Raw genomic sequence first — 26,955 nt, forward strand, 5'->3', positions numbered from 1 at the left:
CCCGCCCCCGGCCCCTCCCGCCCCCGCTGGGCGGGATCGCAGCGCCCCCTGCCGGCGCGGCCGGGGCGCGATCGGGGGCTCGGCGCTCGGCAGGTGCTGCCTGCCACACCGCCAGGCGGCCGCCGCGCACGCGCGTGCCCGCGCTCCCTGCGTGGCTGCCCCGGGAGCAGCGCCGGGAGCGGGACCGGGAGTGGGACCGGGAGCGGCGGGTCCTGAGGGGCGGGAGCGGCTGCGGCGGGGCAGTACCGTGCGAAGGCAGGGGGCGGCAGCGGCAGCGGTAGAATGTCGGCGGCGGGCGGTGGTCCCTGCGGTCCGGGCGCGGCCGGGCCGGCGCCGGGTGGCGGCGGCGTGTCCATGTTCCGCTGGCTGGAGGTGCTGGAGAAGGAGTTCGACAAGGCGTTCGTGGACGTGGACCTGCTGCTGGGCGAGATCGACCCCGACCAGGCCGACATCACGTACGAGGGGCGGCAGAAGATGACGAGCCTGAGCTCGTGTTTCGCGCAGCTCTGCCACAAGGCTCAGACCGTGTCCCAGATCAACCACAAGCTGGAGGTGAGCGGGATGCGGGGCCGGGGCGCATCCCCGGGGTGCCCGGGGAGGGGACCGAGCCGTGCCCCAGGGCAGCGAGAGCCCGGCCGGGTTTCTTCCTGCCCCTTCCCTGCGAGCGACTGGGGAGGATGAACCAGGCCCCGTGCTTTAGGATTCGGGCCTGGCCGTGACGATCTTCCCTCTGGGTTTGGTTGTTCCAGCGCGGGCATGGAGCAGTGCGTGCCAAAGGAGTTCTCTTGGATGTGGAAAACAGGAGTCTTGAGCAACAGATGCTGCTAACTCGTCTTCTGTTGGCATTGAGTCCCTGGTGAGCCGAGATGAGAGGACGCAGTCTCAAGCTGTGCCAGGCAACGTTTGGGCTGGACATTAGGAAGAATTTCTTCGCGGGAAGGGCTGTTTAGACATTGGAATCGGCTGCCCGGGGAGACGGTGGAATCACCATCCCTGGGGGTGTTTAAGGAGAGACTGGACGTGGCACTTTATTGCCATGGTCTAGTTGACAGAGTGGTGTTCGGTCATAGCTTGGACTCAGTCTGGAGGTCCTAGTGGATTTTGTGAATTTGGAAAGCCTTTTTTAAAAAAGGGACAAAGACAAGATCAAGGTGCTTAAAGCTTAGTCTCAGTAGTCAAAATGAGGACATTGTTCCTCCTTACAAGTAAAGAAAACATAAAAATGGATTGGGGATGGACTTTGACAGGTCCTCTTGTCCCTTCACACTACAAAGCAGATCTCTGCCAAGCTTAGTGACTGAAGATATTAGCAGAGGTCACACGTTCTGTCAGAAGAATAGTAACTGTCCTTCCTGTTGGCAAGTTTTCTTCCTGCCTGATCCAGAGTTTCAGTCAGGGAGGGAAGAAAGAAGCACCAGACAGAGCCAAGCTGTCTGGTGCTGATGCTGCTGAGAGGCAGGGTCCTTTGGCTTGTGCAAGAACTGGAGTGCTCTGGAAGGAGATTCTTGGAAACTTTGTGGTCATTTTATATCTGTCCAATCTAAGCATCTTTGGTTTAGTAAGTGTTGTCATTTGTCTCGACCTTAACAGGCAGGAATATGAACTGCCTGCTTGTCTTTCAGTAACATATTAGAAGGCTGTTGATATTTCTTCCTCAGTTACCTTTTCCCTGGGCTAATAAAGCCCTCTAGTTTCTTCAGTATCTGTTGGAGGCCATACTTTTTAAAGCTTTATTTATTGTTCTACTAGCTTGTAAGTATATAGGAGTAAGGGGGGAAATTCTGAGAAACCGTGAAGATACGTGCTTTGTAAGAGCTTCAATAGACAGAATTCCATTCTTTCATTTTTTTGTGTCACACTTATTATAATAAAGGAATTCTAGAGTCTTCAAGCAGTCTTCTGAAGTTATGCCTTTCAGTAGGAAGTAAAGTAAGTAGATTGGCTTTGATTTTACTCAGGTTTCTTCCTGGTATGAAGACATTGTAATGGGAAAGAGGCTTAGAATATTTCAGAGTAGAGCAAAGAATTGGTTAAACTAGGATTTTTTTAAATCACATTCTTTATTTCAGCAGAATGCTTACTGTGGTGATGTTTATGTTCTTTGTGTTTATGTTGCATATATATATACTATCAACCTATACTGTAGGCTTAATTGTATAAGTGTAGTAAAATAAGATTTGTGAGTAGATAGATAATCAGTGTTTATTGCATATTATGCAGAGATGGTGGGTTTTGTGTACAGACCTGTAAAGTAGGTGAGTTTTCAGGATATTTTAAGAGAATGGGTTGGTGGTTGGTGCTTGGTAAATGTTTCTATGAAAGGTTGTTTCAAGCTTAAATGTTTTTAAAAGAAATTATATAACTCAGATCTTGAAAGATTTTGTATCTTTAAGAAATTATCAGGGGCACCTAAGGAACTGAAGATCTATACCTAAATCGCATATGAGTTGAAGAGCAAAGGAGCACAGTTGTTAATAATTAGCATAATTATTGTGTATATCTATGTCTATGAGGTAATTGTTTGATAAAAATGATACTGCTAGTCTAGAGTGAATGCTTTTGAAGTGAATAAAAAGTCTTTTATTTTGTGGAATATTTTTATTACTAGGAGTAATATTAGGCCTTATACATATAAAGGAGTTTTTTTCTTTCAAGTAAACCTTTAGAAGATTTTAGTATTGCCTTGAAGGTTGCTAATTTTAGGACTTCATGTTTATTGAAGTCATAAACTTGAAATGAAAGCTGCCATTTAAAATCTCCAAAAGATGGAGCTGCTCTGTTTAAACTGAGTGTCTTGTCTTTTCATGTGCCCAGATGTCTAGTGGAAAGCCACAGTGTCCAACATGAAGGGTACAGTGACGTATTCTGAAAGAAATCACTAACAGTACTGGAGCTTAGGGTGTGATCAGTGTTTTGTTTTTTTTTTATAATGCAAGTTACTGTATTTAATGTAAGTTTTAAGATTGTGGTCATTTCTTAATAACCCACAAGTGTAGTTTTATACTACTTGTACTTTTTATACAGAGCTTTCATCACATTCATAAAAATGTCATCAGTAAGAGTTTGCTTAGGTACAAACACTTATTCAAGCCAATAAGATCCATCTTCAGAAATACACCTCTGTTTGAATTAAAATAATACTTTGACTGAAGCTAAGTTTGATTAAACTTACTCTTGCAGCTGCATTTGCCTGATCTTGTCTTACTGAATGACTGATACTATTTCATAAAGAAAAATAACAAAAAATTATGAATATTGTTCTATTGTTTGTGGATTCCATTTCCTTGACCAAAATTGTTGGGTCTTACTATAATATTACAGGCAAGAATAAAGAAATGCAGTTCAGGCTTTAATTTATCCACTTTGTCAGCTTAATATGCATTCTCTGGTTCGTACAATTGGTTTTAAGAGGCACAGCTTAGTTTGGTGGATGGAAGCTCCTGCTGTAGGACTTTTCAAAAAAGTTTTTGCCATCTTGATGTACACCTACTGCTAGAGAGTTGAATCCAGATAAAATACTGTATGAGGGATGTTCCTGAATAGTGAAAGATGTGTTCCAGGAAGATGGTAGTTTCCAAAGAGGCAGCCATATGTTGGCAATTCAGGGGTAAGTTATTTTTAGCAGGAGCCTGAAGGTATGGCAGATGCACCGGGGATGTATGCAAATAAATTTACTGGTGCATTAGGTTGGTGAAAGTTCATAAACATACTACTGTGCTAATAACATTTGCAGTCTTAAATTAAACTAGTGGTATGACAGGGAAGGAGGACTTGTTTTCATGATTTTCCTCCTGGTCACAGTAGGACAAAGTTGAATTAAGTAGCTTATCAAAGCTTAAAAAAGTGTTAGGCAATAGAAGCCACTGTCTTTTCTGAGATCAGCTTCACTTCACTATGAAAAAATAGCGAAGTGTATCTTGATGGAGGACAGTCAGGGCCTCAGGCTTTTAGAACAAAAGGAGATGACAGCCATTTTAAAGGAGATTTTTTTGTGGTGCTCTGTCTCTTGGAAAGCCATATTAATCAGCAGATGCAGGCTGGGAGTCAGTGTGTGAGATTTCAGTAGGTATTTAATTGAGAAGCAGTTAATAGGCTTTTGTTTTTCCTGTTTGACTGTGACTTGACTATGGCATTGTCTGAATGTCCATTTCAAAAAGTTCCATGTAGTGCAGTACTGTAGAAATAAAGTTAGTAGGTCAATGTGCCAGTGAAGACTGAGCTTGACTTTAAATCTGGCACTTTGCCAATCTGATTCTGCAATTTTAAATGAACAAGCTAGAAAGGAATGTCTGATGGAGCACACCCTGTATCTTGGCAGTTGTGTTAAGACAATGTACATGCTGAAGTTAAAGAAAATATATATGTCTAAGAAGTTGATTGCCTATGTAGTTTTATGTCTGTGATTAACTTGGAATCAGCAGGTTTAGAGGAGCATATTTCTATAAGCTGAATTCTTCTGTAAATAACTCCTTGCTGTTTCAGCTAAAGCATATGTAGAATAATGTAGGTAATATATATGTGTATATATATAAAAATTATATATAAACCCTCCCAATGGCAAACTGAAAAAGCTAAATGTAGGTGGCTTTGTGTGTGTGATGACTTTTCATACAGTGTGTGAATCTGTCTTACGGGGCACACTGCAGAGTTGTAGTCCTGCTTTGTTGTTTGATAGTACTTCTTAAACCAAGGTAGGACCTTTCACCTTCTTCGGAAGGTCTGTTTGGATTTTTTTCACCCTCCCCCCTTTATCTTGCACTGAGAAACTCACTTGTTGAAGACCAAGATATTTCTTTGCCCCATATGAAATATGTATATAAAACTGGGAGCATAGTTGCAAGAACTTGTTTAATTTTTTTCACATTTCATTAATATTTCTAGTATTTAGGGAGGTGTTATTTTATTGATTGTACTTTTGACTCTTAGTACTTTTTCTCTTTTGGATAGAATCTGTTGGTACTGGATAGAGTGTGGTTTTTTGAAAAAACCACAAAAATGATATTTGATCCAGCTTATTTTATATCCTAAAATGTGAACAGTTTTCACATATTCAGGAAGTGGAAATATGGATTTATATGCATTTTCCAGTTGGTTTATATGCTAAATTGTCATTAGTTTGATACATATAACTTTTATCAGAATAATTAAGCCCTTTTGAAGAGGTCACCTCTACTTAATTCATATTTTCCTGTATCAGAAGCCCTGGAATTCTATGCAAGTTGAACTAGCTTACTTCATTTTCAGTCTGCATATAGAAAGGGTTTTCCTTTTCTCTCTCTCATTTGTTGGGAGTTGCCAAAAAGAAATTGAGAGGGAACCAGCATTGTAGTTTATATTTCATAGTTTTATTTCCTGAATTACATTGCATAGCTAGTATGGCTTTCAAAATAATGGCGATAATAAAACCACCAACATGGTTTCTAAGAACAGATTTGTGTCTTCTTAATAAACAATCAGAAGCATGGGCAACCTGACAAAAAAAGTCTTTGTGAGGCAGTCAGAAATTTGTCACTGGCAGTGAAGTGTACAAGTAGTGATTAAAAAAAAAATAATTTGTGCTTCTGTAAGTAGGTGTAAACAGAATGAAACAGTCAAATACAAAGTAAAACGGTAGCAAGAAACAGTACCTAAAGCAAAGTGAAAACGGTAAGAGATTGCTGCAGTAACAGGTATTTTAATGATAGAGCTGAAAAAGGTCAGTGACTGGTGTATAAATGTTGGTTGATGTATCCATTTTTGTAAATGGAAACCAAATTCTTAAGATGCTTTACATGTAGTATTATGATTATCTTTTAATTGTTGGGAGGAAAAGTGTGCGAACAATTATGTGTCCAAAACTAATCTTCAGCAGAGAAGATAAAAAAGGAGGAATGTTGTTTTGCATCCTTTTAATTTGCTGACCGGTCTTTTGAATGTCTTGTCAGGACCAGAATAGAATCTAAGAAACAGAGAGGTTAATTTGTCTCATGTGCTTTGTAATTTGTATGAGACATAATAAAAGTGGATTAAATTTATTTACAGTTCATTTGCGTCTTCAATATCATACACTGCATTTTTACCATGACTACTTACATAGCTACACTACTGTAACTGTAATGTTTATTTAGGGAATCAGTAATCATCAATTTTGTCATTCATGTTCTTATTAGCCACACGATAAAGACCATTTTATTAAATTTAAAGCTTTAGCTAAAAATATAAGTCATGTGTCCTTTTTGGGGTCATAATAAAAATGAAATAAAAACTTTTAATATAATTTAAAAAATTGTCAGTACAGTCTTTTCAAATAATTTCTTGAAACATTGGCATCATTGACAAGTGGTAAGCATTATGTTGAAACTGGGGGGGATTTATCATCAAAAATTTTGACTCCTAAGTGAATCATCTATTCAGAAACATTTTGGACAGTGCTGTCACATTGTTCAGTTTTGCAAGGAGCACAGTGAGATTTATAGGGCTCTGATCTGTTTCATGGTTTCTTATTCAAAATAGTCCATTAAACTTAATAGGGATGTGTGAGAAATTGCAGCAAATGTTGCTTAGCAGACAGGAAGAACCAAATAGTCAAGACTGAGGAAGAGTAGAGTGTTCTTGTCTTTTGGAGAGCTGTAGACAAAGTGGTGAAGTGATGCCGGTGAGATAATGGAGACAGTCCTTTTTTGTAGCAGTTAGAGAAACATAATCATGAAGAGCTTCAGCTGCTTCCCATCAGGGGGCTGATGCAAAGTTAGAGTTCCCCCTGAAAACTTGGTAGTAGGTGGGTTGTGTGGTTCATAACTGTGCACGGCAGGCTCTGTTGTTGTTGAACCAATGCCACTTGGGTGTCTGTGAGTGTGTTTAGGCCTCAGGCTGTAAGAGCTGCAGCTGTCACATCCTGAAAAATTGTTTTCTGTCCTGCATTTGTCTAATGTTATGGGAACACTTAGGAATAATGATTTTGTTGTTTGTAAAGCATAATTAGGGATTTTTTTTAATTTAAATGACATTTCTGTCTTTAAAAAAATGCCCCCAGAATGAAATGTTAGGCAAATATGCTAGTGTCATATCTTGATATTTATATTGCTTTTTTGTGCATATATGGGGGCATAAGCATTGTAGTATGCTCTGTTGTGTTTCATGATCCCAGATCCTGCAGCCTCTATATCAGAAAGTTAATAGTCCTGATCAGGAGTCAATGTTGAAATGTATAAACATGTATGTTGGTAAACGTTTTGGAGTCACGTGTAGATTACATGAGGACATTCTTCTGAAGAAGTAAAACCACCTCATATACTTGATTTGTCTGTGAATTTTGGTTTGATCCCTTGGCAAGATTGATAGGGATCTGTCCTGTAAAATTAGCTATTAAAAATATGTGTATATATAGTGGAGGTGTCTTATTAGTAACAGAATCAAGGGAGCTTGGAAATCTTGTGCCCTGCTGATTTGTGGGGAGTGACTTGTCCTAATGGAAGTGTTGAGCATTTTCTTAAGTCACTAAAACCTTCTGATTCAGGCACTCCCCGTTCTCTCCCATGATCTACGAGTTTCCACGTCACAGCATCCTTTGCCTTTTCATCTACCTATGTTTTTTGGTTAGTTGGCTGGACAGAGAGCAGCTCAGTCTCAAGATCAGAACTGCACTTGTGCTGCCCAGACACCGGGCTGTTGCCTCCTGTCTCTGGGTAGATTAAACAAATTAGCTGAAGATCTGACTCGTCCCAGTGTTCCTTCTGTGAGGGCACTAGTCCCTCACTCTTTACTACTAGCAGCTGTTTTGTGCAAAACTTGTATGTTGTAGGAACTTTAATCATACACACCTTTACCTCTTTAACAGCTTGGTTTGAATCTTGAAAATTAATTCAGTTCAAGAGGGAAGGAAGGCAAAATAGGGAGAAATGTAGACATAGAGATAAAATGATGGCACTAGACTGTCTTGTTTAGGTAAATAAGAAATTCTGAAATTAAGTGCTGGCATTGAGAGATTATATGGTGGGAAAAATAATCTTTCACTTTAGAAAGACAGTTTTCAGACCTTTATGAGTTTAGAAGGCTTGATATGAGAATGAATTAGGTGGACCCTAAAGGCCTGAAATTAAACGAAAACTTTAAAGGCATTTGATGAGTGTTTGGCTTATGACTTTTAGTCACTGGAGGCTGGTAATATGATGGATAATTTTGTATGTGTCTGGCTTTTCTTTGCTGAAAAATATGAGTTTTCTAATACATGGATTATGCTTAGTCTTTTTTTGAGCTAGAAATTCATATACCAAAAAATGCATTCATTACACTTTGAGGGATTTCAGGTCTTCCTCTCATTTTTAATTGGTGTGGTGAATAATGCCACTGTGTTGCTATTCAGGCCTATGGCCCACCTTTCCAATTCAGTTTGGCTGTATTTTGAGTTCTCTTCTCTGGGAAATGGATAAGTCATAGGTAGATTTTGTATCTATTAGCTCAAAGAAAACTCTTGTTCATACCGCAGAAATTCTTGCAGTGATAGCTCAGAAAATGAAAAAGCTTTCCCCAAAAACGCTGTCATTATTTTGTCTAATGATGTCGTCTCTCAGTTTGCCTCTCACCCCTTGCAGCTGGTTTCCCTTTCAGTAGTGAGGGTTTGTTTCCTGTTGACATGACCTGTTAGTCACCATCATCCCACTCTCTTAAGTTTACTCTGTTTCTGTGTGTTCCCTCTGATGCTTTAGATCTGAAGAGGTTGTGATATTGCTGTATCTTAGTGCCTCATTCAAGCAGTGATGGGTATGAGCAGTGGTAAGTTGTGGTTTTAGCTGCCATCTATCTGCTTCCTGTTGTGCACTTCTACACACAAATAGCTCTGCATTTGTGCTTCTCTTTATCTTACATTTTTTCTTTGTTTCCTTCACATATTTACATTGTAAATTGTTCAGGACAAGGTCACATTTTTAATCTTTTCAATGTATAAAGTTATTATACGATCTTTGAGTGTATCTCTGAGATCTTACAGAAATAAATAATTTTGGTTAGTTATTCTAATGCTCACTTTTCTATGAAAAGTATACAGGTGACTAAATGAGTATTTTTTCTGAGAGTTCAGACCATGATATGAAAAAATTATATGATATGTTATAAACTAATGGGAAATACAAAATACTTGGTAAATGACAAAGTATGCCCCAAAACTGAGTAAATATTTAGTTAGCCTTTCAAAACTCTTTTTCTGGTATCATCTGTATGTTAGATTGTTTGGAAGATAAATACTGAGTTGTACTATTTGGTGAATTTGACTAAGATCTTCAGTTTACTCAAATATAGACTTTCATGTGGAATTTAGAAATAGCTTGTGCAATAATTTGAAGCAGTAGCTCTTTCTGAAATACCCTGTGTTTACTAGTACTTTATGGAGGAGAAGGAAAACCAGGCTTTTCTCCCTGCACCACAGACAGATCAGATCACTCTTAAAGGTTAGTTTGTTGTATTTTTTTTTTTTTTTATTCCGAACAGTGAGGAGAAAAAAGGTAAGAAACCAAGAAGCATGTCTTGTGTACTTGACAGTGTATGGACTAGGGACAATAAGTACAAAGAATTAACAGTAATGTGTTTAATAATTATTGATAAATTAGGGAACAAGCTTGAGTGAGGTACTTAGGAATAAGTGATGTCAGTAATGCTGTTCTTTTTTTGCTTAATGTTTTCCATGCTGACTCATTTACATAACTTCTCTGAGTTCTCAGTTAGCAGGCAGTGCTTAACTGAAGCATTTTTCAGAGCACTTCAGGAAAAGTTGTCCATGACAAGAGAGGTGGGGAAAGTGGAGAATTGAAACGAGCCTGACTTCCTTTTTAATAACTAAGAAACTTGCTTATTTTCTAGTTGACTTCAGTAAGTTTTGGCTTCTGTTGTAAGGTCCAGACCAGCACTTCCTATTGCCATTGGCACCGAATTCCAGTTACAGATCTTGGTCAGAGAAAAGTATCCGTGACTTCAGTGAGTCAGAGACAAATGAGCATATCTCAAAAGGCATTGACTTTGCCAACATATGTCAGAATAAAAGGAAAAAAAGAGCTGTGCAAATTCTACCTCTCATGTCCTTTGTCCTTGATTCATCTAGGTCTAGGTGTAGGTTTTCATGATTAAATCCTAGTTCCATGAACCACAGTCCTGTTGTGCTATTAGCTGCGTGTTGGCTGGGGCATAGACACAAATGAGTTAGCAGGTGTAACCTTGCAGTATGGTACTTGCTAATGAGTGATAAGTACTAATCTGCACAGTTGGATACTGCCCAGAAGAGTTCCATTTTTGGCTGAATCAGCAAGTTACAGTTAAAGGGATGTTATGAAAGTAAACACACTACCTTCTCTTCACCCTCTGCCCTTTATTGTTCCCCAAGGAAAGTTTGTGTTCTCTATTTGTTGTTTGATGGCTTTTCCTGAACGCTCTTGACCCTGAAGCTCAACGGTCTCCTGTGATTGGGTGTTTGTTACTTCTGCCCACAGCTGACTTCTCTGCAAATTCTAGAGTAGTTGCAGGTGACCATCAATATACGTGACATTTCTCTTTGACAGTCTTATTGGAGAATACATCCAAAAAAGCTGCCAGTGAAGGATTAGTACAGTTGCTTGTGCAACATTAATTTATCCTTGTGTTTATACAAATTGAAATATTAAAATTGTATTATTTGGGACCATCTTTTTCTGTAGAACCCTTGCCTCCTGCAGTGAATGATGCTCTAGGAAGGAATAGCCTTACTGATAGTTCTTGTTCGTGCTCATCATTTCCTCTGCTGTCTCTGTCCCCTGTCTGGTTTTTACTGAGTAGCTTCCAAAATTGAATATAGAGCTGTTGAATTTCCAGCAGTCTTTCCATATGTTTCCCTTATAACAAATTGAAGGAATTTGGGTAAAAAATAGTGCTCGTAAGAGTAAAATAAAGGAAAATTAAATGAGCTGACCAAAGACTTCTGTGAAATAATATAAAGATTTGTCAGCCTTCATAGAAGTGATCACAGGATTTGAAACCAGCTTTGCTGTGTTTGCATTTTGGAATGTCTCCTGTGTCTGCATCTGTACCTGGGGATAGATTTGTGACTTTTCATAATGTGTAAACAGATTATTTCCATGATGTATGCTCATACTATTTCTCATTTTGCTCTCTTTATTTTCTTCTCTTTATTTATTAAGGCTTTCCAGTACCTGAAGGGAGCCTACAAGAAAGATGGAGAGAGACTTTACAAGAGCATGTAGTAACAGGACAGGGGTGAATGGTTTCAAACTGAGAGACAGTAGGTTTAGATTAGATATTAGGAAGAATTTCTTTCCTGTGAGGGTGGTGGGACACTGGAACAGGTTACCCAGAGAAGTTGTAGATGCCCCATCCCTTAAAGTGTTTAAAGCCAGGTTGGATGGAGCTCTGAGCAGTTGGTCTAGTGCAAGGTGTCCTTGTCCATGGCAGGCTGGTTGGAACTAGATGATCTGTACAATCCCTTTCAAACCAGACCATTTTATGATAAAAACAGCAGGACATGAATTTAAACCATAGGTCATATACAGAGTACAATTTTTATTTTTTATTATGAGTTTGACAGTCTTTTTGTGATACTTTTGGAGCATCATTCATGCCACAAAACTGGTAGCTGTCATTGGTCTTTGTAATTTGCACAGGGAAATAAATTTATTTCTTTTTTCCCTCACCAGAACTCTGTTTTGTCTGTCATTCTCTACTAAGTGAGGCTGGACATATTAAACTGCTCTAATTTATCTGTTCTGCCACTTTACCCTTCTACGGGTATTTTGAATTAGAACAGATGAGAGAGTGTGTTTACATGTATAAAAAAAGCAATAAAAGTCAGTATGTGAGCTGTAAGTACCTGTTAGAAAGGAGGAAGACATTAGTGGTCTTTTTTTTTTTTTTTGAGTAGAAGTGATATGTACCTTATGTAATAATAACAAAATACTCTTATTCAGAAAGTATGACTGGGACAAACTGTGCCTTCATTATTAAAGTCTTTGTTGTCTGCTCTGTACCATATCATTACCTTTTATACCAGGGATATTTTCTTTTGCTACATTAGTTCAGGTGTGTGTCTGCTTTTGTTGGAGGGTAGATAATCCACAGCAGAGAGACTGTAACCATGGCTGGTCACTGGGGAAAACAGTGCAGTTTTGTAAGTAACCCATTTCTCTGAAACTATTTGACTATGTGATATTTAAAGTATCATCTTTCTGTAGAAGGCAATTTCTGCTTTGGAGTTCTGCAAGGGTTTACAAATTTTTCAAGTTTTTTTGTCATTCTGGCAGTTGGAAGGTGGAAATGCATGCAGCTCCATTCCTTGGCAAAAAGTAAATGCTAGCCTGGTTTGTTGAGGCTCCACCTAAACGTGGGAAGGGAGATGTTTTTGTCGGCAGCAGCAAACTGGAGATTGGCTTGACCCATCTCATCAAATTGCACTTTAATTTAGGTGCTCTGAATCACCTCTGGAAAAGCCTACTTATGTCTGAATTACTCTGGAAGCTTAAGGAGGCTGTCCCTTTAAATTATGTACCTAATGTTAGACCCAGTAAGTACTCCCTACTGATAGTCAAATCCTTCCTGCTTTTTTTTCATTAACTGATACAGACATTTTATAGCAGTGATTTATGTAGTTGAATGGGGCGAGCATTGCAACTTGCAACTTGCAATGAATATCTTCATTGTGAATTTGAACATTAGTATAATGTTGTTATAATACCCTGCTTTAATATGAGAGGGCTTTTTTTTAGAGTTAGTGGCTTTTCCTTTTTGCTCTTCGGTTCCAAATTTTTTGGTAGCAAAAATATGCTCTGGGAATTTAGCTAAAAATCCCCTGAAATCGTATTCGGGAGTGGGTTTTTTTGCAAATAGTAGCTTTAAATCTCATATATATGTATCTTGTCTTATAAAATGCTACTTGAAGTTAAGGATAAAAGGAACTCGGTAAACGTGTTCTTTTATTCCAGATATAAACCCTTCATGAAAACTGGTTTTAAAATGTCTCGAAACCACTTTTTCAAGAGTTACTAACTATTTTTTGTTTTCTACATGTCCATTCTAGGGGCATGCTAATTTGTGGCTTCTAGTTTACCCACCTAATTTGCTGTTTCAGTTAAGCTGTTGATAATAGACCAATTGTAAATAAGATTATTTGATTTCAGCATTGCATAAATAAATGTCATTTTGCTTTGATCAATATTTTTCAGTAAGATTTAATAATATTACAGTTTAAAATTGTGTTTACATTGGTACGGTTGTACACCCTACATAGGTTTAATGCCATTTCCCTGTTTTGGAGTGGACATCAGCATCACATGTCATTGTCTGCATGAGGAAGAACTCAGCTGTTGTTGCTTTTGGCAGTAGGGCTGTTTGATGCTGCTTTTGTGGGTAAATTAATTTTGTGGCAGTTGGGGAGAAAATTCTGCAAATGATCCAGTGCTTAGGTTGGGCTACAGAGGAAGAGCGTGTGCTCTTAGCTGTATACACCATGTATAACATGCATGTACCAACAAATGATGTGTTATGTATCATAGTTCTGGTGACTCTGTTTAGTCATTGCTCGTTACTATGATGGATTATATCTTCACAGGCACAGTTAGTTGATCTGAAGTCTGAACTGACAGAAACGCAGGCGGAGAAAGCAGTGTTGGAAAAGGAAGTGCATGATCAGCTTTTGCAACTCCATGCTGTTCAGCTTCAGCTACATGCCAAGACTGGTCAGAATGTTGATTCTGGGGCTATTAAGGCAAAACTGGTGAGTGTGGTGACTTAAATCTAGGATTATATTATTCTTTTCCCTCTCTTGACTGAATTTTTTCAGTGGAAGGTGTTAATAAGCTGATTACAGATTTTCATGTTGAAAATGTTAGCTTTTTCTTTTTTAAGTAATATTTATGGCTGGTTGTTAGCAACCATTAAAAACAACATAAATAACGTCAGAATAAAGAATTAGAATTTGAGAAGTTGTTTTTACATAGTGGTTTTTTAAAGTAAAATAAGAAAATATTTTGGTGATTTATAGAGCTTTTCTGGAGACTGAAGTTGCAAAAGATAATAGTTTCCAATAAACAGACAGAACCAAATTTTCACAGATTTTGCAAAAGCCTAAAGTGAGATAAGTTAACTGTTTTTATTGTAATAACAGTCTGATAAGAGTAAGAATGGGATTGGTTTGCCATGCAGAAAGAGAGAGAGAGTAGATGGCATCACAGTCCTCTCTCTGTGGTCATTCTTTCTCTTTAAGAGTACTGTGAATGCATGGATGGTGCAGTTACTACATGCAGCAGACTGTTGTAAAAGAACTCAGTAAACCACTGATAATTTTGTACAATATTATTTTTGGAAACTCAGTCCTTTTGCGAAGCACACCAAAAGTTAATAATAATTAATCTGTGCAATTAGTTGGCATTGACTGGTAACCAGAGCCTAGTCTGCCTTGTTACTACCACAGCACAAATTCAGGCTCTAACACTAAGACTTTGTAAATTAGAAAAGTAACGTAGTGTTGTAGAGATATGTTTTCTAACTGTTGGCATGAATCCAAGTCTATCTCTGACTGTTTCTAAAATTGCTTCACAGTTGGGTTGCAAATACCTAGTCACAGTATATGTGGAATATTAGATACTTCTGCTATTTTGTTAATTAATGTACAGTAAAACACAGTAATAGACTATAAGGCTTAAAGGATGTCTAGGCTAATCACTGAATAACAGCAGTAACCCAAATTCTTCTATTTCAGATCCAAAAGCTGTAATTGAATCTTCTTAGGGCTACACGCTTGTATATTCAGTATAAGAATAATATTTTCTGGATTGTCTGTACATAATTTATTCTGTACTGATTTATAGCTTAAGTATGATGAAATTTATTTAGAACTGTTAATAATTCTTATGGGTTTGTAAATAAGCATTAGTTAAATAAATTGTTAATAAGCATTTTGTAACTGTTAGGCTACAGGTTTACATGTAGCAAAATTTTAAGTCAACACATCACTGTGAGTAAATTTTATTAGTTAGACTTAACTTTTGAGTGACATGGAGAGTAATACTTTTAACCTTTTTGTTTCTCTTTACCTTGTTATAAACAATTTCTAAAGATATATTAAATCTGTTGACAGCAGTTTTCTTCCCACAGGTGACAATAAATACATTTTACTCTACATAGTTTCAGATTTTATCTGTGCTGAAGTTGAATTTTGTTAACAGCTTAGACTGATATTCTCTCCTTAATTTCCCTTAGTTTTTCCTTTTTATAAATATCAGAACTAGTCTTTGGAGTTTGCTTTACTTTACCTTTAGGGAATCCATAGTTATGGACAGAAGCTCAACTTTAAACTCTTCAAGATAAAGCGAGCTGTAAAGGTCTGTGAAGGTAGAACAAGCAAAACTGAGGCTGCTGAAATAAGAATAAAATGGGAATTGTGATATTTGGGTAAATAAAAACTGTTGTACTGACCTTCTGGCAGTCAGAAAGCCTCTGAGGGCAAAGAAGGACTGTGTCAACAGAATGTGTAATGGGGAAGTAAAGTTCTGTACTAGTTGACTTTCTTTGAGAGACACACTCTTCTTTTGTATGTAGACTCTTAGCATAAATGTATACGCTGTAATCTATAAATTTGTACCTAGTGGTGAACTAAGACATTTCAAAATGTTTATATTGCTAAACAGTTGATAACATTATGTAGTCTAGGCTGAATCCATTTTTAGGAGTGGTGAATCTCACTCCAATGACAGTAACACTTTCTTTTTTAAAAATATGCAATTGCCTAGTTGAATTTTCTTCTCGAGTTTTGCAGTTGATATACCTTTTCTGATACTTCTTGCTGTCCTTTGTGTCCCTCTTGTAACACATATTTTGTTATTCCTTCTGAAAGGAAAAAATCTGTTATCTGCATAACAGATGTTATAGTGCAGAATGGTTTTTTGTGATACCTTCATGTATATTGCATTACCTCACTATTCTATATAGAGATACTTGGTATTTTAGGAGAAAATATTGGTTTTAATGCTACAATAAGGCTAAGCTTTTGATAACTTCTACTGCAAAATACCAAAATTGTTACTAAATACAATTGTAGCAGAGTGCTTGTTCTTTATGGCTTCTAATAAAATATACAGTCTGCTGGTGAATGTCTTTTGGAGTAAATAATTTATGTTGTTGCATTTTCTTGAGGTTTCTGTTGCCTTTTTCTCTAATTATGAAACTCTTTTCTTCTGTCTTAAGTCTGTCCTTTCTGTGGATGAAATGGTAAGTATGCTGATTGCCAATTTTTCTTTATGTTTAAGCAGTGCTTTTGTTTTGTGCAACAACTTATATGCTTGTTGGCCTCAGAAACTGGCAAAACAGATCTGGCTTGTTCTTTCTTCCTAACAGTTGGCAAGATGCTGTGTAAAGAATTTCCTTTGCATTTTAAATTTCTTTCCTAGATATGGTGCCCTCTTTCCTAAGTCTGTATATGTTTTATTTATTATTGCTACAGCTAATTTGAGGTGATATCTGGAAGCTTGACGTTGTGAAAGATTGTCCTGGCAGTATCTCAAAAAATGTGTTATACAATTTCTAAAGCATAAACACTGTACACATCTGTGAGTGTAATCTGAAGTATTTTGCGTGTTGTATGTAAAAAAATCCTGTCAACTTTTCCTTTTTTTCCCCTTTTCTCTATTCTTTTTATGGATCTGATTTAATATGATGTACTGTCTTGTGCAACAGCCAAAAGCATATAAACACGATAATACATAGATAAGAAGACAAAGTGAAGCAAAGGTGACTTTTATCTTTCGGTTGTTCTCAGTGATAGACTTGAAAGGTTTTTAAAAAGTGTTTCCACTTTTATTATCTTATATACTTTATTATCATTACTCAGTATTTGCTTTTTGAAAAGCCATAGGATAGGTGGTAACTGTAAGCTTTGATCTTCAACCTTGCAGTTGCATTTTTGGTTTAGTTTTTTTTTTATATTACCAACAGAAAATATGTTTTCTATTTTCAGAACCTGTGCCATACTATCAACACTAGAAAACATGAAACTATTCTGTAACTTCTTTGATTTCTTGAAGCATTTTTGGGACTTTTGTCACATCTCCTGACATTCAAAACGAGATATGTTCTTTCAGTACATTATCAGAGATTCCGTATTGCAAACCTTTTGATTTTTTTTATTTTTTTTTTAAATTCGTGTGGTGATCAGTTGGAGACAGTCCAGAAAAGAATGGCTTCTGGGTGTGAAGCCATTTCCACCTCAGTCATAGAACACTAGTTGTAGTAATGGAGAAAATAGCAAGAAAATACTTCTATAGGATTGCACTGTTACTTGTATTTTAGGTCTAACATTTAAAATGCATGACTAAAAGTGATTCTACTTAGAAATGTAACATTGGCTTTCTGTTTGAATTTAATTTAAATAACAAACCAAATTCAGAGAAAATCAATGGAAAATTTCAGTCCTGATGAGAGTGTGTAAGCTGGATACTTTGTATAAATGCAGTAAAATGTGCTGCATGAAATTTGCTACTGTTATCAAATATCTTGGATTGCTTCAACAATACAATTTTCTGAAGCAGGTTGGAATATGTCTGTCTTAAATTCTAGTCTTTATCTTTTTATATTTGTCAAATAAAAGACATTCTAAAAGTCAGTATGTGTACGAACAGGGAGCCTATCCTGTTTAGAACACCTTGGCGTGATATTGGCAATATGTACATAGTGAACAGGGGCACTGTACCTGTATATGGACTTTGCAGCTACTGTAAAACAGGTGTTATATCTGAACTGTGACCCTTCTCACTGCCAGGGTGTGTGGCAGAGACAACACAGCATGGTTGCACTCTTGAATTCTTGTAATTGCCCTTTGGCTACTGGCAGTAGCTGTGAATTAAAGCCCAAGACCAAAATAGTAGAAAGAATTGGTATAATCTTCAGAACTCCTATTCTTGAAAGGTAGATTAGTGAAAATTCTTGGCTTAGGAGTGATCCTGCAGTTCAGAAAGAGATTTGCTGAAGAGAGTCATTCTCACAAGACAAGCCTCAACTCAAAGACCAGAGACCTTAAGTGGCTTTGTGTGACATGTTTTCTAATGTGCATATGGGAATGACAGGAAGTGAAATGCAAGTTTCAAGCAGTCTTTGTGCTGCTCCTACTGAGCACTATGCTAGGCTAACACGTACATAGGTGTTCTCTATCCATCTGTCTAACCTGATACAAGTATTTAGCAGCTGAGGGAGATAGTAGAGTCCGTCAAATTCAGAGTTGACTTTCTGTCAAATAGCTATAAATGCTTACATGTATCTATTGTGAAAATAACTCTCTGGGAGGACCAACCTTGCATAATTTCTCAAATGTGGTAATACTGACTATATTAGTGGTTTATATCCAGGCTTGGAACAGTGAATATCATATTCACAATTTGACGACAGATTTGTCTTGCCAGTTCTGTAAAATTTTGTATCTGTCCTGTTGCTTCTTTAGTAGCACTTCCTGGTTTTATTTGCTTAACAATGTAATTGATACAAGCACAGAGAAGAGTTTTTTTGGGTACTCTAAATGTCTTCAAAAATGCATTATGGTGAAATTGGTTTTTATTGTTGTTTGAGTTGTCAGCCATTTTTTAAAGGAAACAGTATTAGACCCTGTGTCTCTTCCATTTTCCTGTTTCCTATTTGGGGTGAGGGGGTTTCCTCTCCTTGTAAAAGCAATTCAGAGCAAGATATGAAGATACAAGTAATCAAACGTGCTCTCCTTAAAGTAGATTTTGTAGATTAGCAATCTGAGCATACTAATTCCTTTTGCTCCAGTGCCCTAGGTATCGGAAAAGGTAATAACTGTGATGTTTCTGTACATTTGGGATGGAGCACTGTGGGACTAATTTATGTTTCCATAATTCCTTTTTCAGAGGGCAGGGCTTAAAGTGTGATTTTAGTGTGGGTTTTGTTTTTGTTTAGTTTGTTTTGGTTTTTTTTAACAAAACTATTTTGCACTAATTTTCCTTTAAGTTTGTCAGGGTGGGCATCTTTATGTGTAGAATCTCTGGCATTATTTATGTGGTCTTCAGACTCTAATTTGGAAATGTCTCTGGCTGGACATTTCTCAGTTGTTTGCATGAAAACAGTTGTCATTTTAAGGACACATGGCGTTATTAAACGTTTCCTTGACGTAATAATCATCATCATCATCATCATCAAATAGTTAAAGAATGTGGTCAAATTGAAATATGAAGTGGCTTTATAGATACCCTTTAATTTTAAAAATAGTATTCTTTACCTTTGAATCTTCCATTTGCAAGACAGTAAAAAGTAAGGATGATATTTAGTCTACTTAAATTTTGCCAGCTTTTTATAGGATAGTGTGCAAACCACTAGCTGTAGTGCCAGTCCATGCTTTTTTTTTTTTTTTACTGCATGCATGTCTTGTACGCAGGAGAAAAATTTCAGTTTGTGTGTGCAGAAACAGTAAGTGCTCTTTCATTATTAACTTGGATAAAGGCTTTTCAACGTATTTTTCCTTTTTTTTTTTTTTTTTCTCTTTTTGCTGTTGTAAAGGAGAGAGAACTTGAAGCTAACAAGAAAGAAAAAGTGAAAGAAGCTCAGCTGGAAGCTGAGGTGAAGTTGCTGAGGAAGGAGAATGAAGCCCTTCGTAGACACATAGCAGTGCTCCAGGCTGAGGTTTATGGAGCAAGACTAGCAGCCAAGTATTTAGATAAGGAGCTAGCTGGAAGGTATGTGAAGTCAATCTGCGTCCCTTAGCATGAGATGTTCTTTGGTGCTGTTTTCTTCCTTTGCATCCCCAGAGGCAGGTTCAAAGTTAAGACTAAGTAAGAAAAGTCTCATATTTCCAGTTAATTGAACAGAAGGTGGAAATAAAATCCCCACAGTTCTTGCAGTAGTTGCTGCGTGACTGTGTGCTGTAGCCACGTGAAGTGTATGAGTCGTACAATGCATTGATTTTTTTGGTTGTAATACAGCATCTTGTTTTACTCTCTTTGTCACTCTCTAGGGTCCAGCAGATTCAGTTACTGGGCCGAGATATGAAAGGACCCGCTCATGACAAGCTGTGGAATCAGCTTGAAGCAGAAATACACCTTCACCGTCACAAAACTGTTATTAGAGCGTGTCGAGGTCGGAATGATCTGAAACGACCAATGCAAGCACCACCAGGTCATGTAAGTTGAAAAGATAAGCCATTCCTCCAGGATTTCCACCATTTGTGGGAAACAGACACAAGTTACTTCATCTTTGTGATTGTTTTCACTTTAATATTGTGTTCTTTCAAATGTCACTTGTAAATGCATAATTCTTCTATATGCTGAGGGACAGTTCCATGCTGAATAGTGTGTCCCTATAGATGACAGGAAAGATGATACAATTCCTTTGACTTACCTGTGAACACCCAGTCCTTCTGAAAACTGAGCCTCTGCTATGTGTGTTTATAAATATAAATTTAACAGCATAATTTTGTAACCTGGGTTTCGAAATGTGGAGCTAACTTACTTACAAAAAACAAGAATAACATTTTTAGGATTAGATTAAACTGAAGTAAATTTAATTTTTTTTTTTAAAGACCACATAAATTGACACTGTAAAATAATTTGTTGGTTTGTTTTGTTTTTTTCCTCATAAAGGTACTTTTTAAAACTAAACCTTTAAACAGCATTTCACTGTGGGTATCTTAGAACTCACCCAGTGTGGCACATGTCCTGTTAATCACTCCAGTGTTCAGTGCATAAACCCAAATGTTTTCAGGAAAGTGCTTTACTTTGATCTGTTCTGAATACCTTAGTTGGTCAGGTGGGTCTTACTTCTTATGTTCCTGATTGCATACAAAATATTGGCAGACAAATATGTGTGTGATTTTAAGAGTGTGCATAATGCTGTCAGTGACTTAACAAAAGCAAAAACCAATACTTTGATTTATTTAGTCTGGCATTTAGTTTTGTGTTCAATGGCTTTTGGTTTGGTTTGGTTTTATTACAATAAAAATAAACTTGAGCAAGCAACCTCTTCATTGGCACTGTATTACCTCTTCTGTCATTTGGTTAGTTATAAGTTGAGTTTACATCATGTAACATTTTAGCAGTGTTCGGCATTTCTTCATGTAGTCCCTTTATATTTTTAGTATGTGGGTGATTTCCTTCTTTTGAAGTTAAGTTCTGTGTTGTGCATCATTCAGCACTAAAATAATTTAAATAATTACTCTCATCAGGGGTGCATGATGGAGAATCTTTTCTGATTTCATACTGTTTCTGTAATGGGGCACTGTAAGTTGTCCTGCCTGGAGCTAGCCTAAAACTCTGTTGCTCATCCAGTGCCTGTATATAATTTAAAAAAACCAAAATGCTGAAATGCATCAGTTTTTGGTTCACACATTCATGTTTGTGCTATGTTTGTTTTTTATCAAACTAGGATCCTGATGCCTTAAAGAAGAGTCAAGGTGTTGGTCCGATCAGAAAAGTTTTGCTAGTTAAAGAAGACCATGAAGGCTTAGGAATTTCAATCACAGTAAATATTTGCGTTTATTTTCTATGACACCGAAGTCCTACTTCTGTAAAATATGTGGATCAGTAAATGTATTGTTAGAACATATGAAAAAAACATACAAAAATCCATAACTATGGTCATAGAACTTGAAGACACATTTTGATAGATTAGAAAATAGATAATTGCTACTTTATGTCAAACTTATTATTTTGAGGTTTAAGGTATAGACACTTGCCAGTGGTGAATTTCAGGTGTGGTGAGTGTGTAGAAGAGCAGAGGCAATCTGAGACCTGACTACCAGACCTTAGCTGTTGTGATTATAACCTTTTTTTTCTAAGTATCTGTGTTGGCATCTCATACCTAAAAAAAAGCTGTATAAACTTTTTACAACGAATTTTAAAAATTTTGTCTGTTATACTTGTATTCTAAATATGAATACTGTTTCTTACAAGTCAATATGGTGCCTGATAGGCTTTTTTAAATGAAGTTTTCAGCTTTTCATCAGCTTGTATATGAGTATATAGTGTTATTATTATTCAAAATTACCTCCTTTGACTCTTTGAGTACATATTTGAAATATTCCATTCTGTTGTGGGGAGAAGAATTAAAGGAAGCATTGCATGTGTTCTTCTTAAAGATTCTTTTTGTCTGAAGAATGATTTCTAATTTTCTAAAATAGAAGTTGAAATAAGCACTTTAGGAGCAATTACCTGCATGTTGATTTTATGTTAAAGGGCATCTCAGTTTATTAAAATATACTTTTTTTTTCTTAAATAGGGTGGGAAGGAGCATGGTGTTCCAATACTGATCTCCGAAATCCATCCTGGGCAACCTGCTGATCGATGTGGAGGACTGCATGTTGGTGATGCTATTCTGGCAGTAAATGGAGTTAATCTAAGAGATGCCAAACATAAAGAAGCTGTAAATATTCTTTCCCAACAGGTCAGTTGGGACCGGTCATCCATAAGCACGTTTAGGTGCTTCTTGTGTTCTGCCTGTTGAATTACTTTGAATTTTTATGTTTACTGTTAAGCACAGTGTAATGCTAAGCTGCAGTGATTCCTGAGGCTGTGTCACCTTACATTTAATCCTCTTATGTCTTGCAATTTAAGGAGGAAAAATGCTGGGCCAGTACTGGTTCAGTTAAATGCATGTATTGGCTAATTCAGTTAGGCTGATGGAAATCGGTTTGTCACATTGCCCCACAGAAATAATTCTTTAGGGACATACACTTCAGTCTTTTATGACTGAACAGCTCCAGCCAAACAGTGTTTCTTTGTGGTCTAGAGTCTTCTTCCTTCCTCTTTCAGATGGTTAACAGATCTGTTTAATTTAGCAGACGGCTTCCTCATTAGAAGTCACTGTTTGAAATATATTAGAATATATCTAAGAAATTCAGATAATTTTGTAAAAAAAAAATACAGCTTAGCTATAGAGCTGTACTATTTTAGTCAGTAAAAGCTTAATTCAGATATGTGTCCAAAATACTCAACACAATTGCAAATGTGTTTACAATAGTAAAATGTATTTGTTTTAGTAACCTAGCTCATCTTGGTAATCCTTAGGTAGCTGTGCAGTAGTAAGTAAATTTGTAATTTTCATTGCATTTCAGAGAGGTGAAATTGAATTTGAAGTAGTGTATGTTGCTCCAGAAGTTGATTCGGATGATGAAAATGTGGAATATGAGGATGAGAGTGGACACCGTTATCGTTTATACCTTGATGAACTGGAGGAAGGTGCAAATTCAGGTTCTAATAGGAAAGATGCAAATGTGGATGTCAAACCTTCACAAGGTAAACCTTCTAAAATGTGTTATATGCAGTTTAATTCTCAATATGCAAACCAATTTAGGGAAAACACTGGTTTTATATTCATTGTGAAATTAATCTACTGTTAATTCAATTAACCTACTCATAGACCGTCAGCTCTTCTGGTTGGTCCCTCACTCTTTGGCCTGGTTTACTTAGATACACCTGAATTAACTGAATTAATTTATGGATTTTTTTCATGGTCATTTTTTTCCAAAGGTTGAAATTCAAACTTATTCCTATCTTTTCCTGCCTCTGGTCTGGGAGTAGTTAATGCCCAGTAACACGTAATGTTGTTGGCTTCATCAGATACAATTGTTAAGTTAGAGAGGTAAACAAACAGTTCCCGTTTTCCTGACATACTACGTTCTGCTAAAAAACTGTTAGCTTTGAGTAGTCATTTAAGCACGCTTTCTAGTTTCTGAAATAAGGATCACTGATCTGTCCTTCCCAATATTGCTTCACTTCCTTAAATAAACTTTCTTTTTATCTTACAGTGTTTGATAAGAAGCCAAATATTGATGGACATGAGAATGGAGACCTGGGGAATTCAGTTGAAGGTTCATTAGAAGACACTGCACCCAAATTAGCTCATTCTGCTGAGTCTTTATCCTAAAAACAATCAATCAAACAAAAAAATCAACTGGACAAATCCCATCTTTGGGAGCAATTGATAATCAATACTGACTGCTTAAAGTTGCATATACTAGAGTAGGTTGTAAAAGGATGATTAAACGTCAAGAGAACTGTATTACTGTTGCCTGGAAAAAAGGCGGTTACCTCAGGGCTTCATTGTGAGCAATTCTAAATGTGGAAAACTGTCTTTTGCGTGACACACAGTAGTTACCTAACACATGGCATGTGAAATGGATTCCTTTTAATAATAAAAGAGTAATCCACCAAAGTGTGGGATTTCTAAAATTAATAACCTCAATACACTCCACTTTTAGTCTCATTGATTGTCCCTAAGGAAGTAGAATAGTATGTGGCCAGCTTCATTTTGACCCTTTGATGTTTTAAAGGGACAACTGATGTTAAGTTTGGTGCTTAAACCGTAGAAGGATGATGGGGGCAGATCAGAGCTTTTATTGGAGCAAAGACTATCAAAACCCAAATAGGTAGTGGGTTACTTGCTAATCATGATCTTTCAGCCCATGATAATTTTATGAGTGAGATTTTTGGAATTGTTGTTTTAATTTAAATTCACCACCATATTACAGGGTTCTAAAGGTGAAATTAGTTTAAAAATTACTCACAATTATGTGGGCCCTTTGGTATTTTTTTTCTGAGCATCGTCAATGTAGTGTTTGGTTTTGAATGGATATGGTTACTGCTAATGGAGTTGGTCATTATTAGCTTTACCTTATGAAATGCTCAGTGCTTTTGATGGGTACTGAACATATTAATTCCACATTAAAATAATCCTTAAAGAAGTGGAAGTTGAGTGCACAGTACTTTACAGAAGGTGCTCAGAATGATACTGTGTCTGGCCCTATCCGTGTCCTATTAACTTAAAATTGTCTTACTGTTGAAACAAAATGTTACTGCCTTTGTGAGAGCAGCATATCTTAAAATTGTTTTTGATTGGTGTACATCTAAAGGCCCATGACAGGGCTGCAGACAGCAATGTTGAGGACAGTGTCTTGACCAGTTTCTCATACTCCATTTGTAGATCTGTTGGTGAAGTGCAGAACACTCCACAAACAAGCTCTACATTGTCAACGCACTTATTATTTCAGCATGCAGTGCTGTGTTTCCTGCCCATTTCTCTGTGGGCTGTTGAACTGTAATGTGAAAAGATTTTGTACATTGAAAGAGGAACTAACGTGAAAAGACATCTTTGCAAGTGTTACTGTGTAGGATGTACATACATAAGAAAAAAACTCAAAGGCCTTTAGAGTAACATCAACTAATCTTATGTTCTAAATTGTGATGTAGAACACAGTTACTTTGTCTCTCCTAGGAGCACTATATATATATATATGTTTATAGAAAAAGCCTAAAAATGTATATACTTTATTAAAAGATTTTGCTATTTATAAATCCCTTAACTTCGCTATTTACACGATAGTTTTGTGTGTGTATACGTGCGTGCATCATTTCCACTTACTCAGTGGAATAACATTATTTGGTTCATTTTTTATAATAGTCTTTGTCATACAGCATACTGTTGAAGGTTTTTAAAATAGTCAAGGCTGTACAGTTTTCACTGAACAGAAACTAGTATTTAAAAATAAAGTTGTGTGAAGAAGAAACAGGTCCCCAGGCATGTTTCTTTTTTTGAAGCTTCAAAAACTTGAGGACATGTTGGCTGTGTGTTAGCAGATGAATCCACTGCCAGAACTTTGCATTCAAATTTGTGTTTTTCCCACAGCTACTCAAGCAGAGTGCATTCTGAAACTGTATGTAGCCTGGAACACTCAATGTCCTCTCTGTCAGGAGGGATAGTTCAAAGCTAAGTAGTGGTCATTTTGTCCTTGAAAATCATGGCTTTATGGAATCTTGCTGCAATTCTTAGAAATTAGGCTTGTCCAACCAGTCGTGTAACTTTTTAAAAAGGCAGTAAGTTTGCCTGTACGGTTTCCTTTTATTTGAGGGAAAAGTGAAATTTTTAATTTATTTGTTCTTCCTTACTTCTTGGCACACCTGTTTTCTGTTTAATGCATTTGATCAGTTTTAGCCTGAAGTGGGGGAATGTTTCTAGAGTTATTTTCTTAACATTTCTTGTCCACCAGTTTTACATGATGTCGTATTCTCTTCTTCATCTGCTAGACCCTTTTCTCTGCTCTTACCTTGTCTGTTTTTGACTATATATGAGAACTAAAGGAACATGACTAGGAGTAGATGAATCAGGTAGCAATAAATTATCATCAGATTTCCTTCCCGACAGTTTTTATAATTTTGTTTAGAAAGTCTTGAATGGGAGGATTTTGCTCAGACGCTACAGTCTGTGTCCATGTACTCTGTACTTCCTACCAGCTGATTTAACATGCTGGTTTATTTGTAATCATACTGAGATGCTTAGAGATTAATATTTAAACTGAGAAAAGTTTTGCAAGTTGAGATTTCCAGATTCAGTAGACAAATACGTGTTCTTCCCTTTGTCAGTAACTGGAAGACTCAGTCCTGCTGATTCCCAGGGGTTGAATGAGTTAGACTTGGAAGAATTCCTGAGGGAAGTCAGTGTTCAGACATCATTTTTATTTTTAAAGTGTAAAATGGTTTACTTGTGTGTGCATATATATTTTTACTTAAAAAAATAAAATAATATTCTAAAGATAATTTTGCAATTCTTTTTTTTAGTAGATAATTCCTTGCCTATTAAAATTTTCAGCGAGACAATTGTGTTCTAAGCTAAAGGTGGACAGTGTTGGCATCTGGGACCATTGTTAATTAAAAGCATGTAAGATAAGGAAAATGCTTTATGGCAATAAATTTAAGTCTGATCAAAGGCTGTACATAGTATTTCCTTTGTAGAAGTGTGTTCTTGGCAGTGAAGATAGTTTGTATCTGTCTCACTATATTTTAATCCACAGTTGTATCAGACAAGATTAAGGTATTTATTGTATTTGTCCAAACTTAATTACATCATGGGTTACTCTCATTTCTGTAACAGATACAACATTTTGCAAAAAATGTATACATCTCGTTGAGCTGAATATAATATATATTTTTATTAGCCTGCAAATAAATATACTCTTCTGCA

At 36.9% G+C, this 26,955-nt stretch overlaps 1 protein-coding gene across 2 annotated transcripts; it reads left to right on the forward strand.

The window, feature by feature from the left end:
* The first annotated feature begins 184 nt into the window (after positions 1-184).
* GOPC (golgi associated PDZ and coiled-coil motif containing) lies at positions 185-26,955 on the forward strand. Of its 2 annotated transcripts, XM_027716295.2 has the most exons (9): positions 186-552; positions 13,559-13,723; positions 16,192-16,215; positions 19,507-19,682; positions 19,961-20,126; positions 21,367-21,462; positions 22,219-22,383; positions 23,054-23,234; positions 23,747-26,955. In XM_027716295.2, the coding sequence occupies exons 1-9, from the start codon at positions 283-285 to the stop codon at positions 23,863-23,865; spliced, it is 1,362 nt and encodes a 453-aa protein (XP_027572096.1). In that variant the 5' UTR covers positions 186-282; the 3' UTR covers positions 23,866-26,955. The 2 variants fall into 2 exon arrangements, with proteins under 2 accessions (XP_027572097.1, XP_027572096.1); XM_027716296.2 differs by lacking the exon at positions 16,192-16,215 and having other exon boundaries at positions 185-552.

This window comes from Pipra filicauda, unplaced genomic scaffold (genome assembly GCF_003945595.2).
Source record: "Pipra filicauda isolate LSUMZ 115617 unplaced genomic scaffold, ASM394559v2 scaffold553_size308853_pilon, whole genome shotgun sequence".
NCBI classification, from domain to species: domain Eukaryota; kingdom Metazoa; phylum Chordata; class Aves; order Passeriformes; family Pipridae; genus Pipra; species Pipra filicauda.

What these genes read in the sequence shown, in the direction of transcription:
- GOPC (XM_027716295.2), top strand. Translation starts at nt 283, where the DNA reads ATGTCGGCGGCGGGCGGTGGTCCCTGCGGTCCGGGCGCGGCCGGGCCG. An exon ending in TGCAAGCACCACCAGGTCAT is followed by an intron (nt 20,127 to 21,366) that starts GTAAGTTGAAAA and finishes TTATCAAACTAG; the next exon opens with GATCCTGATGCCTTAAAGAA. An exon ending in GGATGTCAAACCTTCACAAG is followed by an intron (nt 23,235 to 23,746) that starts GTAAACCTTCTA and finishes TTTATCTTACAG; the next exon opens with TGTTTGATAAGAAGCCAAAT.